The sequence below is a fragment of the Egretta garzetta genome, unplaced genomic scaffold (genome assembly GCF_000687185.1).
Source record: "Egretta garzetta isolate BGI_Z169 unplaced genomic scaffold, ASM68718v1 scaffold229, whole genome shotgun sequence".
Taxonomy (NCBI): Eukaryota; Metazoa; Chordata; class Aves; order Pelecaniformes; family Ardeidae; genus Egretta; species Egretta garzetta.
This window is the reverse complement of record NW_009270000.1, coordinates 3625256-3643538: the sequence shown is the minus strand read 5'-3', so window position 1 is coordinate 3643538 and position 18283 is coordinate 3625256. Positions and strand designations below refer to the sequence as shown.

Sequence of the window (18283 nt, the reverse complement as noted above, 5' to 3'; positions counted from 1 at the left end):
CAAAGGGGCAAAGAGCAGGAAATGTCTTGTTGAGAGGTGATTGAAACAGAGAGGGGATGAGGAAATGATGAGTCTGCTGTCCTGGTGATCTCCTGCTAGGTTAACCCCTCACTATCTGTGGGGATCTGGGACCTCTCACACCTTGAGGACCACTGTTGTTTCTATGTGGTTCTTAGCTCTTTCTAAAGCCTAAGCAAAGTTTGGTGAAATATGACATAGATAAAACACCAAGGTGCTTCCAAAAACCTTTGACTACAGTTACCATCTTCACTGGCTCTTGTTCCCTTTGATCATAAGACATTTGCTGGTTTTCCTTGAGCACCTTTTTTGTCATTTATATATATAGGTATGCATGTTCATTGCAGCAGTCATCTACCACTCTGCCTGAGCAGAGACATCTAGAAATGGTATGCACTCCGCTTTTCAATACCTGTTTTTAACTACCTTTGCAACTTTCAGGGTAAATCCTGGCACCGAGGTACAGCCTGATTTGGTGTAGTGTGTTGACTACTGCGAAGGGAAATGCAAGGCAACAAGAACAAACCTTGTGCTTCTAACTGTAACAGTCTTGGCTAAAAAACACATTACAGACCGCCAATCAAAATGTGTCTGGAGGCAATCCTTTATGTTTCATCCTCACCACTCAGATTCGTCTATGTTGTGGTCTTAATGTATACTCCTACATGTGGTTTTGCCCAGTGCCTCACAGAAGCTCTGAAGGACTAACAAGAATATGCGTGCTTGCATTTAGAAGCTGAAGTTGTTGGCACAGTTGGGCTTTTGGGTTAAAATCCCAGCTGTGTTTGAGCTCAGTCTTGAGCCTGTCCTCTTCTGCAGTGAAGCTGCAGGTCAGGAGGCTGGTGAGAGTGCTCCACAATGTCTGTCCCGCTGTTCTGTCCCTGAGGAGCTCTTACCTCAAGGCAGACTCTCTTGCAGTGGCATATCCATCTCCCAGTCTTTTAACATCTCTGTCAGGGAGCATTTTCCTTTCTGCAGATGGGGTTGGGGAAACAGTAACACAGAAAGGACTGTGATGAAGCAATGTATTTGCTAGAGCTAGGCTTGTACCAGGGATAACTGCAGCTCTGAGATACTGTCAGTATGTATACACCTTCTGCCAAAGTAAAGAGGTGAAAGAAAACTCAAACCTCTATTAGATGACAGTGTAAGTTTGTTGCACAGACCATGTTGGAGAATGACTTATGACCTGAAGGATGCTTCAGGTACACACATGGTGTAATAAACCTATATTAATATGTGCAAAAACTCACAGTTCAGTCCAAACTCCTTGGTTTTCCTTGTGCACTGCTGTAATTTACTTCAGTACTCTCCTCTGTCCCCTTCATCCTCTCAAATGACCTAGCTGGGAAAAGTTGTGTCCATGTATGACAGCTTCCAAGTGCTGCTACTTTTAGGTTATCTACTAGGTATGTCCCTTGCTCCTATTTTCCCAGTTTGGGGTCAAATTCCTTAGTGGTATTCCTTTGTTCCCCCAAAATTAGGAGTTTGAAAATCTTCAAGATAGCTAATGCATTTAGCCCACTTAACAAACCGAACTATTATTTCACTTTCATGTGCTTTATAGAGTCACATAATGGTTGAGGTTGGAAGGCACCTCTGGAGATCATCCAGTCTAACCCCTTACTCAAAGCAGGGTCAGCTGGAGCAGGTTGCCCAGGATCACGTCCAGCTGGATTTTGAGTACCTCTAAGCATGGAGACTCCACGACCTCTGGGCAACCTGTCCCAGTGCTCGATACTGGCACAGTAGAAAAGTATTTTCTTATATTTAGATGGAATTCCTTGTGTTTCAGTTAGTGCCTGCTGTCTCTTGTCCTGTCACTGGACACCACTGAGAGGAGTCTGGTTCCATCTTCTTTACTGCCCCACCTCCCCCACCAGGTATTTATATACATTGAAAAGATCCCCCTGAGCCTTATCTTCTCCAGGCTGAACAATACCAGCTCTCTCAGCCACTGCTTGTGTGTCAGATGCTCCTGTCCCTTAAACATCTTTGTGGCCCTTCACTGGATTCACTCCAGTATGTCTGTGCCCATTTATAGACTGGACTCATTCCAGTATGTGCCTGTCTTCTGTACTGGGAAGCCCAGAACTGGACACAGCACTCCCCAGTGTCTCTCACCAGGGCTGAGCAAAGGTGAAGGATCACCTGTCCTGATCTGCTGGAAGTGCTCTGCCTAATACAGCCCAGGAGGCTGTTGGCCTTTTTTGCTACGAGGGCACATGGCTGAATCACAGTCAGCTTGTTCTCCAGGACCTGTAGGTCCTTTCCTAAGAAGCTGCTTTCCAGCTGTCCAGCCCCCAGCCTGTACTGTTGCTTGGGACTGTTCTTCCCCACGTGCAGGACTTTGCAGTCCCCTTTGTTAAATTTCATGAAGTTCTAGTTTACCTGTTTCTCAACTCTGTTGAGGTCCCTCTGAATGGCAGCATAACCCTCTGGTGTACCAGCCACTCCTCCCAGTTTTGTATTGTCTGCAAACTTGGTGAGGGTACACTCTGTCCCATCATCCAGGTCAGTAATGAAGATGTGAAACAGTTTTGGACCCGCCATCGACCCTGACAGGCAGTAGTGATTGGCCTGCAGCTGGATTTTGTGCACAACCGTTTGAGCATAAACAGTTCAGCCAGTTTTCAGTCCAACTCACTGAACACTTATCTTCTGTATATCTGTATATCTGTGTATCTGTACTTCATGAGAATGTTATGGGAAACAGTGCCAAAAGCCTTACTAAATCTGAGATAAACAACATCCAGTACTCTCCCCTCACCCACTGAGCCAGTCATCTCATCGTACAGGGATATCAGACTGGTCAGGCATGATTTCCCCTTCATAAATCTATGCAGCACGAAGTCCAGCTGGAGGCCAGTCACCAGTGGAGTACCCCAGGGGTCACAGCTGAATAAAATACTGTTTAACTTCTTCATCACATACCAGGATGATGGGACAGAGTGTACCCTCGGCAAGTTGTCAAAGGGTACAAAACTGAGTAGTAGAGACACCAGATGGGCGTGACACCATTTAGAGGGACCTCAGAGGGGTGTAGAAATGGACAAACAGGAACCTTGTGATGTTTAGCAAAGTGAAATGCACCTGGGGAGGAATAATCCCCTGCTCTGTCGTGCTCCCAGGAATTGAGGTGAAGCTGACCAGCCTGTCATTTCCTCAATGCTCCTACTAGCCCTCCTTGAAGATAGGAGCGACATTCGCTTTCTTCCAGTCCTCAGGAACCTTCCCCCATCACCACGACCTTTCAAAGGTAATAAGAATAGGCTCACCGTGACATCCTCCAGCTCCCTCAGCACTCATGGGTGCTTCCCATTAGGTCCTATGGGCTTGTTTATATACAGTTTGTTTCATTATTCCCTAGCCTGACCCTCCTCCACCAGAGGAAGTCTTCCTTGCTCCAGACTTTCTCATAGATCTCAGGAGCATGGGATTGCTGAAGGCCAGTCTTACTAGTGAAGACCAAGGCAATGAAGGCATCAGGTATCTCAGCCTTTTCCATGTCATCTATCACCAGGTCCCCCCCCATTCAGCAGTGGGCCCACATTTTCCCTAGTATTCCTTTTGCTGTGGGTAGACCTGTGGCAGCCTTTTTTGTTGCCTTTCACATCCCTCCCAGGTGGGTTTTGACTTTCCTAATCCCATTCCTGCATGATCAGGTCTCTGTATTCCCCCAAGTCACCTGTCCTAGCTTCCACCTCTGGTATGCTTCCTTTTTATGTTTATTTTTTTTAGAAGTTCCTTTTTCACACAGGCAGACCCCCTACTACCTTTGCTTTGATTTCCTCCTCATGGGGATGAACCATTCCTGAATTTGGAGGAGGTGATCCTTGAACTTCACGCAGATGTCCTGGGCCTTTCTCCTCTCCAGGGCCATATGCCATGAGTTTTGCCTAAGCAGGTCCCTGAACACCCTAAAGTCTGGTCTCCTGAAGCCTAGGGTTGTGATCCCGCTTTTTGCCTTGTTCCCTCTTTTCAGGATCCTGAACTCTGCCTTCTCATGGCAACTGCCGTCACCCTGACCTTCACATCTCTGACCAGTTCTTCCATGTTTGTAAGTGTGAGGTCCAGCAGTCAAGCTCTCATTGTTGGCTCTTTGATCACTTTTGTTAGGAATTTGTCATCCATGCACTCCCCAAATCTGGATTGCTTGTGCCCTGCTCTGCTGCTCCTCCAGCAGATACTGGGGTGGTTAAATTCCCCTGTGAAGACCAGAGTCTGCAAATGTGAGTCTTCTTCCAGTTGTCTGCAGAAGATCTCATCTACTACTTCCTCCTGATCAGGGGCTCTGTCACAGACACCCACCACAGTGTAGTCATGTTGGTCTGACCTCTAATCGTGACCCACAAGCTCCCCACTGACTCATCTATCCCAAGGCAGAGCTCTGTGTCCCCGCTGCTCTCTGACTGAAAGGGTGACTCTCCGCCTTGCTGTCCCAGCCTGCCCTTCCTAAAGAGCCAGTATCCATCCATGGCAGCTCTCCAGTCCTGTGAGCTGGCCCACTGCATCTCTCTGATCCCAGAGAGACTGCACACAGACCTCTAATTCCTCCTGCTTGCTCCCTGTCCAGCCTGCAATAGTGTGGAGAGGCACCCAGCCATGCTGGTTTCCCAGAGAAGGTATGAGAGCTTCCCCCATCATGGTGTCCTGTAGGTGCTCACTTGTTTACGTGCATATGCTTGAGGTGGGCACCTCTGAGCCCTGTCTCGTTGATGATGAGATCCCTCTTGCTCCCCCTGTACATTTTGTTTATCAGTAAGCAGAAGTCACATTTTTTTAAATTTAGTTTTCCCTTCATTATGTGATACCTGATCAGATAGGAAAATTGGGCAGGAAAAATTGGACAGGTTTGCCCTACGCATAACATTTTCTTTCTTCCAGGCTGATCAGGGCTGCTCCTGATACCATCCTCTGCCCCCGTCAGGTTCAGATAACATAGCAGTCCTTCACTGATTAAATAATGTATAGTACCAAGACGGTGAATCTCAGAAAAATGCAGGATTATTGTTATTCAAATAAGAACAGCAGGCACTTTTATTTGACAACCTTTTCAGTATCCTTTTGGAGGAAACCATTTCTTAGGCTGTATAGACAGGAACATACATGCAGTGTGTGAAGATGAAAATATTTTCAATTTTATGAAGAATGATTTTTCTTGTGAAAAAACCCAAGCATTAGAGCATGCAACCGACTAAGAAGACTGGATCTTCAACAGAAGTATTGAAAGAAATGGGGTGAGGTTTGAGCAATGAAAGGCACTACAGGTTGGGAAGCTGGGTTGCAATCCTGATCCTTAGATTTCCGAGTGTCCCTGCTCACTCTGTAAAACAGCAAGGGTTTTCTACCAGTGTTAATCAGAAATTAGGAATCACAATATTCACATGGGGTAGGCAATTATTATCTTTCCTTGTTTTGCAGACGTGGAAAAACGAAGTGTGAAGGTCAAGGGACTTGCTCACAGTTGCAAAGCCAAACGCTGTGGTTCTGGCTGGTGCACCTACCCTTAACCACGGCGCCTTTCTTTCTCATTATTCCTCTGCTTCAAGGAGGGATGGTGCTTGAACTAGCTACTGTTTGGATGGCACACTGATCATCTGTGGCACTGCTTGCAGATTAATGCATACCCAGTGGATAGCTGTACAAAAACCTTCTGCAGAATAAACTAGGGTGTTTGATTTCACCTATGATAAACATGAGTTAGCTCCCTTCAGTGAAAATGGGGTAAGCTACCTTTCAGTCAGTGTGAGGAGGGAGTGTGCAGTGGGTAATCCCATTTGTAAATTCACAGCCTATTTTGTCCCGCAGTAATTTATGAATGCGATCAATTTTCGTGTTAATATTTTTTTGTTAAATTGAACACATGAATTTGTTTAAAAGTGTGTGAATGTAGGCAAACACAGATTTGAGATATTTGCCAACATAGAGTACATTATACATTTCTATTTATTTTTTATTTACCAATAAAGTCATCTAATTTGAATTAAATGCTAATTGTGATTGAGGAGAAAATGCTTTGAGACCTCTAGAGATCTTGCAGTCTCTTCCAAAGCAATTTGGGGGAAATTGAATTCTTCATGCCTGAATATACATTAATATTCTTCAGCTGAACATAGTTCCATTTGAAACTTTTCTTACTATTTCTAAAAGAGCAAGATGTCTCGTTTATGCTGGAAGATAAGTGTGTTTACCTGCAGACAAGATAGAAATGGATTCTGTTTACCAGCAAAAAATCCCTGTGGATCCTACCACAGCCACTAATGTGAGAAATATTGCCATGTATGCAGAAGCACAGCATTACATTACAGGCTTCTCTTCTCAAAGGAGATGGTGGGTTTTGTGGGGAAGGAGCACAGTTGTTTATCATCTTCATTTTTACGTTCCGCTGGTTGTAAATGCCCTGGCTGCCCTAGGGAGACCTGTCCAGTCAGGCTGCCAGGCCATCTCCCTCTCAGTCCTCCTGCAGGAACGTTTGAAGCCGGGGAAAATTTTGGCCAACTTTGACACAGTTGTAAGAGAAGAGCTCACCAATGAGAAGGGCAGTGGCTGGTCAGAGAGGAAATTTTCTCCTTGCTGGTGAAAAGGCAGTTTTTGGTATCCCAGCTCCATATCCATTTTGGGAGAGGGCAGAGGGTTGGCCAGCAAGCACGAGTGCAAGTGGTGAGCCACCATGTTGCCCACAGCTGTCAGATGGGTACGGCCAGGAACTGGAAGTGCTGGCCAGGAAGAGATGGGATGGGGAAACATGATTGAAACTCCTCCAAAACTAGGCTGCCACTTGGGTCGCCACTTCTAAGAACATCTTGGTAAATAGCTTATTTGCAGCTTGATGTTTGCAGCTGAAGTAATTCCTTTAAAGTATTTGAGGAAAGGATTTGGTACCCAACTCAAAACCTTTTGGGCTTAGAATCACATTGTTTCCCTGTATAACGCATGCTCTTTGCCTCATTTTTATTCCAAATATCTTAATGGGCATCCACGCTCCACATTTGGCTATTCAGAACAAACATCTAAGCAACTATTTAAGTAGCTATATCTTCACTGTAGTTCAGGGGGGGCAGACTTGGAAGAAAACCAAAGTGCTTAAATTCAATTCAAGTCCAGCTCTGCGACAACCTCTGCTCATTCATCACCTCCCAGAGGAGGAAGCTGAGCCTCGTAGGCTTGTTCCTCTGTGGGTACAGATGTGCCCCGGTGTTGGCAGGACTGATCCAACCCAGGCACTTCTTATCTCAGTGGGTTGGAAACCCAGAAATGGCCATCTCGTCAGCAAAGCTCACATCTGCCAGATTGAAGTACAGGTATGATGAGTGGTCTTCTTAACAAGGTATTGGGGTATCTGTGAAAATGAAGTCGGTGATTCCCTGAAATAGAGAAGTTCAGGTTCATTTTCTCCTTCTGCCCAACCAAATTCAAGCCTACAACTTCTGCTACCTGTAAGACCTGTGTTATATCCCTCCTGCATATAAAAGTGAACTAGAGAGAGAGAGAGAGGCTCATCCGGTGTCTGGTGGTTACAGCACTCCCTGGAAGAGGAGAGCCAGGGGTTCAGTCCCAGCATGCAGGGTTAGTTAACCTCCAGGATTAATGCCCAGCAGTTAGATCACTCTCCCAGGAAAGGCGTCTACTCATTCAGGTGGGGCAATGGGGACCGGGTCTCCCCTGTGCAGGGTGGGTGTTGATCACCACATTCCAAGACATGATCTCTAATACCTCTGGATAAAAAGATGTTGGCGTCTAACCTCAGGCATCAACCCTTGACTTTAGAGAGGAAAATAGATGTTGTTTAAAACATGAAATGTGCTCAAAAATTCCTGCCTGGCTTGAGTTGTGAACATGCAGGAGGCATTATTTATTTTCTTCTTCATAAAATGACTGCGTATATGAATTACCATGTACTTGGAAGTAACAATTTTGAGAATTGCATTTGTCAACAGAGGGAACTGTTTAGGTTATTTGACTTGCTTCTGTGCTTTAAGTTAAGAAAAAGTAGGCACGTTAACATTATTTGATGAACTCAAATAAGAGACCAATACGTAATATACAGAGATTACCTGAAGGTGCATTTAGACTCCCTGTATACATATAATAAACCTACCAGTCAGTGGAACCCAAGAGTCTTTTTCTAATATTATTCTTCATAAAATGAGTATTGTGTGCTTAGGTTGAGTCCGTTTTGAATTTCAGGTTGTTTAAGCTGCTTTGCTATGACATTGTCCTGTACAGAAGTAAGAGTGCATACTGATGAAGATTTCTGGGCACTGACTGCAGTAGCTGACTTAGGCTTTATTAACAGAGTATACACAGAGGAGGAGGACTGAGCTCAGAATTAAATGCTGTTTGAACATACTGAGTTACTTGTACCCAAAACGAGTGCAACTGCATAGGAAGGAGGTTGTGCTAAATATCACCAAGTGTTAAGTGGTCCATGATCTGAAAGTTGCCTTTTATTAGCAGTGCATCTTAACAGTGCATGTAGAGACAAGCACTCTGTGCAAACTGGATGCAGTTGTCCAAGCACAAGCCGTCTGGCCTGCAATGGCTCTGTGCTTATGTACGAGTCTGTAAGTTATGCTGCAGAGAACCAGCCCCTTGAAACTGTTGTCAGAAGCATCATCAGCATTGCACTATCCAGGAGCCAATTTATCATTACCATCGATTGACCATGACAGTGATTTCTTTATTAGTAATAAGGGAGTGAGGTTCTTGTTTTTATTTTCAATACTTGGTTGCAGTTGTCTTGGTGAATCTTTAATCTGTCATGCAAACTTACATGTTACTTAGTTTCTGATAATAATAGCATCTTTATTGATACTTTTTCTATTAACTGTGCCTTGATCTTTCTTATCCTTCTCATTCTGAGCATGTTTTGGAGAAACCAAATGTTTTGACTGTGGGAGTGGAAACAGGAGGGAGTTAATTCCAGGTTTGAACAAGAATTGGCAAGTAAAACTAGAGATTAATTTCCTTCATCCAAGTTGCTGACCATATGAGTCAGCTTGTGGAAGTGGCTCATGCAGACTGTCTTGCTTCATTAGCACAGGTGACTTCGTGCTTTCTGTAGATGAAGACAGGGGGCAGGGAGAGGAGGGGAGCCCTGTGCAAAGCAAGGAGTCATGTATCTGTGAGGGTCTCAGGCAAAGACAAATGGGTTCCTCCTGTCCCCTTATTAAATGAGGACAGGACTACTACTATAATCCTGATAATGCTAGTGGTTATCTTACGGCCTTGGGCCTCTCCACTCTCCCCATTGCCTGTAGGCCTGGGTTGTTCTCCTCCAAAACCGGCTCTGAACTGATGCTCTCCTTTCAAATTTTTCCACACCAGCTCATTCACTGACACATGGCCACACCACATAAAAAAATAAATCTCTTTCCCTCTGCCCTTTCCTTCTTCACTCGCTTTGTCTGTGCTCTTGCCATAACTCCAAGTCACCCTGCAGTGAGATGCTGAACTTTCTGCTAACAGATTCAAGAGGCAATAGTTACTGATTCACAAAGCTGTGTTTTGAAAAGCAGTATTTAAAATGACTGGTATCTGTTAATTAAAATTTACCTGCGGTATTTTTTTTTTCTTACTACGATCAGTTATTCTCATTTGTGTGTGGCTTGGTGTTCACAAGTGCCTCCCTTGAACCTAACTGTATTTCAGCTACAAAAGATAAAGTTTGTCTTTTAGTCTCTGCAGGAAGCTCTGAGCACCTCATATATTCATTTCTTTTTTTCTTTTTTTGTCCCCCCAACTCTAGTAATCATAGAGATGCAAGTACATGTGTTTTAGGGATACATATCTCATAGGAAAATGTGGTGTCTGTTATAGTAAGGTTTTGCCTGTCAGGACTGATGGCTTCACATAAAATATATTCCTAGATCTTAATCCAGAGGAAAGAGAAGCTTGCTGCTATTTTGTGGGGTTTTGAGATCTTTAGGGACAGAAAGAACTATGAAAGTTCAAAGCACGGTTGTTTCATTCTTCCTCTTCCATAATGGGAATGTGTATGAGCCACGGGGTGCCTCTGACAGAATTACCTCCACTAAACTTGCAGTGTTCACAAGGAACACATATGTCAACTCTGGTTTGTGAGGAATCTAGCAGCAGTGATTTGCCCTGAATAAATTAGATAAGCCAAAAATTCATGACTCCACTGGGAAGTGCAGGCTTAGCGGTGCCTATCTCTGGAGTAGCTGTTTTAAGCGTAAGTGATGAATCAAGAGGTTTATCTCCACTGCACAGAAGGTGAAGCACCTCATCAGCAAATATCTCCTGTCACTCATGGCCAGCCTGGTTAGTCTCTCCACTGGGAGTTCCTGTAGGGATTTGTTTAGCTCACGAACATCCCACTACACAGCTGCTATGATGTGAGAAAGTTGGGAGCATATTTACATGTTACACATGGTAGTGTGTCTGGCCATTCTGAATTATGCTTTGCAAATAGTCAAGGGTAATCCCTCCTTTAGGCAGGCTTAATAAAACTTGCACATATATGTGTAAGTATAATTCTACATGTTTTTTTACAGCTCAAGTGAGGTAGTAATAGCTTCAGGCTTCACTGGCTTGCTGAAGATAGGAGTCATGCAAACTTTTCCTCATCTTTCAACTACATGTCAGTTCTGAGCAATCTGCCACAATCGTGGACCTATGCTGAAGAAATCCTTCTAACTGTGCCCAATTATGTGAAAAACTTGCTATTTTAAGCAAATGAGGGTTAGACCAAAACTATATATTACCTTTTCGAAGACTCACGCGTACCTACAATCCAAGCAAGAGGATGTTTGTTTTATAGCCCTCCAGTATTCAAGCTCACTTCATCTAAAAACCTAAATTAAGAGAGTGATGTCCATGTGCTCCCTGATTGATACAGAATCAGAGAGTGAATTGGAAAAGGAACCTTGTCTCAGAAGAGCCTTTCTCTGTCTGTTTTCTACAGAGAGATCCTAGTTAAACAAGTAAGGTCTTGAAATTATATGGTCATTATAATACAATCCTCATATAAGAAGCAATGTAAAGAAATACATTTATAGAGTGAAATAAAGTAATCTAGTGCTCTCGGTTCATGCTGAACTTTGGCACTGCTGAACACGTCTAGCACCAAAGGACTGGGATATAAGCGAAGATACAACATACCCCAAGCACGTATTTCAAACTCCTGTCATTTCATCACTGGGAGCCCTTTGCTTCTTCTCGTGGGTTTCTGTGAGTATGTACTGCAGAACCCCTGTCTGGGTTGATCAGAAAACACAAATGCTCTGTCCTTCTAAATAATTGTTTTTCATAAGATTCATCCGCAAAGAAATACTTCAACCTGTTCTTGTCTTAAGGAATGAAGCTTTTATCATCTTTGAATACCCATGTGCTTGCAGAGCACCCATATTAGCTATTTAGTATAATAGTGTTGAGGGGGTCCTCAGGGCACTCAAACCTGCAACAGTCAAGTGCAAGCCACAGTAAAAAGCAGAGCACAGTAGGTAGGCTCCCCGGTGATATATGCAGTTGCTCCTAAGAAGCATCTTAGAGGACTGGTTTAGGAAGCATTTTTTAGGACAGAAGACATTAGCTAGATGTTGAGAACAAAACCATACATTACTAATACTTGCAATGTAGTTATTTGGCAGCACAGAAAAGCACAATAAAACAGAGTATTTCTTTCCTGCACTATTCTTTGTCCTACATTTTCGGTTGGGCTCACTTAATTTTATTATTCTGGTTAGTAAAAAAGAAGATCCAGCACTAAAGCATTTAGGAAACACAGCACTGTCTGCACTGCAAGCCATTAAATCTTTGTAAATCAGCCCTGGAACATCATCCTTTTCAATACATCAATATCTTTTTGTGTGGTGGATTGCTCTTAATTGCAAACTGTCTAGATGAGACCCCACCCGCGCATTGTAAAACCACCACAAAGCGTAATTGGATGAGTCTTAACCGTTCTTGGCAGTAGTCAATCTCTTCGACCCCAGTGGCTTGTGAAGGTATTAAAAGACAGGACAGCTTCACTGTGTGTAAAAGAAGGTATTGGCTACTTATTTTTACAGCGAGGAGAAATCCTTTTGAGGAGGGGGAGGAGCAGGGAATCTCCAGAAATAAAAATGTCAAAAAAAATCCATGAACCCATTAATGCCTTTTGTTTCAGCAGCTTCACTGAGTTGCCTGCCCGTAGCCAAACACCACACTAACACCCTGCTAAATTCTTCTTTTTTTCCTTGTATTTAAACTAATTTTTAAATCTGTCTTCAGTTCCTGCATAGCTAAAGGGAGACAGGGCGATGTGCATGCTATTCTAAATTGGACTGATGGCCATTTCTTAACTTCCATTCAAATGTGTTAATGCAAATGGAGAACAAGGCACTCCGCATAATTACTGGCAAGGGTGCAACACTTCACGGGATTTTAATTCTCAGATTAAATGTACACAACCTGCTGCATAGGTTGTCAGCATGTCTCAAGGACAGCCTTGCGTCTATCCAAGGTGACCGACCGTGGAATTCATCTCCCATGCCAGGCAGCTGGTTCCAAAACTTAGAAGCTCTTTGGAAGGCCATGAATGGCCATCCCTGCACTTGGACACTTGGCTCAAAGAGTTTGGTAAGGACTGTTTGCATGGGAAGATCTGAATCCAGAGTTAGTGACTGATATGGGATTACCTGCATGCTGCCTGTTGTTGGTCTATGTTCAGGCATTTTCCAAAATAATGGTGCTCAACAGCTTGTGGGGTGGACTGTTAGGAAAGTTTTTTTAAAAAATGTTTATTGCTTTTGCAAGTTTCTTCTTTTCCTGTTCCCACCGTGAAAAAAATCAACATAACGTGGAGATGTTCAGTTCTTTAAAGTGTCATAAAATGGTCATTGAAAAGTCGCTGGCACCAAGAGGAAGCCAAAGAAGGCACCTCACTTTGTAAAAGCCTAGTATAGTGAAGCATTAAATCCTTTCAGAGTGTGTGGCTTTCAGCAATCTCATGCACCCAAGAGTGGTAGCAGCTAAATATGCCAGACTGTCAGATAGTTTTGCTTAGGAAATGTGGCGCTTTCTTTTCAACAATTTCTGTTAGTTTCCCAAGAAAACTTCCTAGTTAAACATCTCTCATCAAAAGTAAAGCTCGAGTCATCCCTTCATGCATCTCACCTTTATTAGTTACTAACCTGGTTACTCGGGCAAGTGTATAGGAGGGTTTGATCTTTTTTGAGTTGGAAAACTTCTGTGGCAATGTAACAGACATTTATGCCTTTGAAAATGATCATGATCCATTCCCATTCTTAGGGAGAGGAAGTCACAGCCAGCATTTACTGCAAGCACACTATCCCTCATGGAGCTTATAATAACATTTATTAGCCAATACTGTTGTATTCACTACGGGATATGTGTCTCAATGAGAAGGGGAAGTGGAGAGGGGAAGCAACTAATAGTATTTTATATATTTAGATAATTTTTTTGTCCTCAGAACTTCCCGTGTCATTGTTTTTCCCCTAGGTCTCTTTTTTCCCTTCTGTTTGGGGCTTTTTTTTTTCCTGATAGATTCTTCTTTCTTTTGCCTCATCTCGCTTGGAGGGAGCCCCTTTCAACTGACTCCCGCTGTGCATATGTTGTTCCTTTAGGGTGTTACCTGAGATTTCTCTGAATAGTTCTGCCTGTCCTTCTCTGAAGTCTTTCATCCCATGAAAAATCCCTCAGTAGTGGTTCCTACAGCTGCATTCACAGTCTCTGAGACTGAAATGGAATTCTCTTCTGGGGTTATCCCCTGAGGTTGGTCCTGGATCCCAGGCACAGTGTTTGAAATGGAACAAAATCAAGACCTCACACCTTTCAGCTGTCCTTTTCCCTCCTGGCCCAGTGGAACCGAGGCATCTTCCACTAGCTCAGGGTGGCAGGCTGAATTCAGAAGGCTGAACTTCCCTCTGAAGTGTAGGGATCGTTTTAGTGGGTTTAGTTTGAAATTCAGATGGTTTAAGTGTCTTTACACTGAAATATCTCCTGAAATAGACTGCTAAATTCAGATTACATACCATAGGAAGTCATGAGGTACTGCTGACCTCCCTTGAATTTTCTCTGCGTCAGGGAAAACCAGTACAGTCACATAACAATGGAGTCTCTCTTCTAAATTATAAAATTCCCCAGAGCCACACCAATGAGGTTACAATCTTTGGTTACTTCAGCATTGCTGTATAACTTTATTCCTACTTCTGTTGAACCTGGTATTGTGTGGTTGATTTCTGTGTATCCCATGCTTTTTTCATTTTCACCTGTTTAAGTTCCAGGTTTTCCTTTTAAGGTCAAAGCATTTAATTTATTTGTAAGTCTGTGGTTCTGCAGTGGCACTTGTAAGTCGCCATTGACTGTGATGCTGAAATTCCCATTAGGCTCATAGTCATCCTGTTTTACTACTAGTACTACCACACTAACTGTGCTCCTGAATTCTTTCCATCCTAGGGCAGAAGGGATAAATCTCTAGGCAAATGTGTTTCATTTGTTTTAAAGAATGAAATATTAGACAACAGAATTATATTAGAAAAACTAACCACATCAAACTGAAAGAATTTGAGTATTCTTTCGCGCCTCTCAAACACCAACATGCCCTCTCTCACAGATGTACAAGTCCTGCACTGCTCTGTTCTTTTATTTGCTTTCACCAATACAAAAATCACTTTACTCAGTTCAGTGAAAACAAAGACCTGATCATCAGTGCTTTGCAGCAATACAGAACAGCCTGATCCCCCGGTTTTGTTTCTGTCATTGGAAATGATTACACTGCAAGATAGGCTCTTTTCTTGGAACAACTTCTTTTTCCGTAGGCTTTATTTCAAACTGGAATTCAAATTGGGTTCCGTGCATGACCATTTCTTACATTACTCCTCTGAATTTTTAACAGCCTTGTTCGAGTCGGCCTATGAACTTTCCCATCCCCCCAAATCCACACTTATGGTCTGCAGTCCACAAATCAACTTTCCAGTAAATGTTTAATGAGTTTATAGCAGAAGAATCTTTTTATGTAGGTTTCCAAAAACTTTAGGCTTATGAAAGCCGTCAGGCAGTCTGTGCATGGGTGTCCATCTAACCATTTGGCTATCTGGTATTCGCAACAGGATTTTTAAAAACCTGTTGACCAGCATCCCCCCTCTCCAGAAGTGTAATGAAAATCGGCAGCTGTATAGATGTCCCAATGCAGCAGGCTTGCCTACTGACAGGAGAAAAAAATCTGCGAGCCTTAGTAGACACACAAGAATCCACTCAGGAATGAGAGAGCAGAAGTACCCAAACTGCAAGAAACTCTTCGGTCAACTTGCATGGTACAAGACCCTGAAGAATTTGATGGCAAAACACAGATCCAAGCTTTGCCATTTCTGCAGCTTGTGGATTGCACAGTGGCTGGGGACATTAAAAGAGGTGTTTGGGAGGAAAGTCTCATCTTTTCACATTCTTCGCAGGGTCACTAGTTGATGTTTAGTTAGTTGATGTCATTAATGTTGATGTTTAAATAAGTCCGATGGAATGGGCTCTAAAGGCACCTATTTCGCCTTATCAGCTGTGAAAGCAGCTAGCTTGGGCGCAGACACCTGTATGTGCATGCAGTCCAGTGCGTCCCACTTCCACGGTCTAGCTGTAGGAGGACTGAAATAGGACCTTTTTGGAGGGAGGATTTCATCTGTCACTACAACCCGCTCAAACCTACCGATGTCAGCTGTTTAGGAGCCCTATGTTGGTCCCCTGCCACCAGCGCTGACCTTGCTGGGGGACAAGGCCTGCTCCAGGTCACAGGGGTGGAAGCAGATGTGGCAGGGGTGAGCGTGGCTGTGCCAGCGCACTCCAGAGAGCTGTTAGCAGCCATGCAACCCAACCAGTGCTGTCGCGGGGGAAAATGTGTTCGGTAGAGAAAAGCACCTGGCCACCCCTACCAGGACTGTCAGCCTCCCTGCGTGAACCTCTTCTGATTTCTTAAAAGGTGTAGCTTAAGCTATTTATTTTTGTAGGAAGACCTACTGTGCACTAGCAGGTAAGCTTCAGAAGCATGTAATTCAGTAATTAGCCCAGCTTGTGGCTAAATTAGATTTATCGATCAAGTGGTTCAAAAAAGACTTTGTAGTACTAAACGTGGCTGGGTCGCGAGCATGCACCGCCATCCGTGCTGCTGTTGCAATGTGAATGGGCTGGGCTGGGCTGGGCTGTCACTGCATTGTAAGCTCTGCTCCTTTCCTTGTTTGCAGGATTTCACGCTCCCACCCCCAGGGATGCCGAGGAGAGCAGCATGGAGCAGGAGCACTCCTCCTGGCCTCAGTAAGCACAAGATGGCCGTCTCAGGTGGCAGGCACTGGCGAGGCAAGGCTGACCCTTTCGGTGTGGTGGCTGCCTCTTTGGTGAGCCAAATGTCTGACCAGCAGAAGATGAGCGAGTCACCTCTCAGCCGGTTCAGAGGGGTGTATTTACCTCCTGAACTGCACCCTTTAAACAAGACGTTAGTCAAGGGTGGCAAGTGGAAGGATGTGGATAGCACCCAGGAAAAGCGCAGGTCCTTCCTGCATGACTTCTGTAAGAAATACAACAGCAGAAAGAAGCTGCAAACCCACCTCGTGCACCTGGTGTCAAGAATTTACGTGGAGGACAGGCACAAGGTCCTGTACTGTGAAGTGCCGAAAGCAGGCTGCTCCAATTGGAAAAGGGTTCTCATGGTGCTCAACGGACTCGCCGCTTCAGCGCACAACATTTCACATGATGATGTGCACTATGGAAAACATCTAAGGAAACTGGACAGTTATGACCTAAAAGGGATATACGCACGCTTGAACACATACACCAAGGCAATATTTGTACGTGATCCTATGGAAAGACTGGTGTCTGCCTTCAGGGATAAGTTTGAACATCCAAATAGCTATTATCATCCAGTATTTGGGAAGGCAATAATTAAGAAGTATAGACATAACGCAAATGAAGAGGCATTGAAAACAGGATCGGGAGTTAAATTCAAAGAGTTTATCCAATATTTATTAGATTCCCATCGCCCAGTAGGAATGGACATTCATTGGGAGCAAGTCACTAAGCTCTGCTATCCCTGCCTCATCAACTACGATTTTATAGGAAAGTTTGAAACCCTGGAAGAAGATGCCAATTACTTTTTGCAGCTGGTAGGTGCTCCAGCCGAGCTGAAGTTTCCTAAATTCAAAGACAGACATTCCTCTGATGAGAGAACGAGTACAGAAGTAGTGAGGCAATACTTAAAGGAATTGTCTAAGGAGGAGAGACAGCTGACCTACGACTTCTATTACTTGGATTACTTAATGTTCAATTATACATCACCAATTGTATAGCACCAGAATAGCTTCAGGCTTCCATTAGATATTTATCATTTTGGGATTCAAAACAACTACTTTGATATTAGCCCTGAAAGGAAAGAAAGTTACTGTTAAGTGGAGTGGTCTTGACTTAGTGGGGGTTTTATAAGTTCGAGTGACATCAATTGACATTAAATTATAGGAGAATGCACAAAAAAAGACCTGTAAACAGCATAAATTGCACTAAAATGCCTGAAAAAGCTGCTTTTACCATTATGGATTATACTGTGGAAGCGGTAGTGCAGCCAGCTGTTGCATTAGCTTACCTAATGTTCTTTTAATGGTTTAAGAAAAAAGCATTCAGAGTAGCATGATTCTTTTTTGGTGTGTCTGCTTTAGAAATTGGTTTTGAAACTATTTTTGAATGTATTTTATACTTTCTGTCACTTACAAATAAAGCATTGGCTAATTTTCTAAAACGTTTGCAGCGTTCTCAGTTGCAAGGCTTGGTTGTTTGATTACCATTAGACTGTAGCTGTTTTAGACCTGATTCATTTTTTTATTGAAGGATGCTGTTGAATACAAATGCATAAAACTGCAAATAACACAGCAGCTCAGCAGCTGAGCAGAGTAAATTTGGGTAAGCCTGTGATCTGAAGTCCTGCCCCACTACCCCATTTTGATTGGTGCACTAATGTTGACAAACATGACCCTCTATTCAGAGAATTGCCACATACTTTAACATTTTAATTTACAGGGGAGTCAACCACATGATGCATACTGTGGTCCCAATACTCATGATAGTCTTCATCTTTGGTGATAGGGCAAAGTCTTATGGTGGTAGCTATGGGACATTATAAGGTCTGTGCTGAGAAGCAATTTCATTGCAACTGCAATTTTGGTTTGCCAGTGTCTGATCATCAGCCCAGTTCCCAGCAATTTGTTACACAGAAGGTGTGGATGCCCATTGCTGCCCAAACCCATGGACCGGTTTTGTCCTGAAGTCA

The 18283-nt window shown here is 43.5% G+C and overlaps 1 protein-coding gene across 1 annotated transcript in view; it reads left to right on the top strand.

Annotated features, from left to right (window-relative positions):
- CHST9 (carbohydrate sulfotransferase 9) overlaps positions 1-17312 on the top strand; it is a 90672-nt gene extending 73360 nt beyond the window's left edge. Inside the window, exon 3 of the mRNA XM_009647655.2 lies at positions 16215-17312. Coding sequence (XP_009645950.1) covers positions 16215-17312 — 1098 coding nt within the window. The remainder of the gene's footprint in view (positions 1-16214) is intronic.
- Positions 17313-18283: the final 971 nt, after the last annotated feature.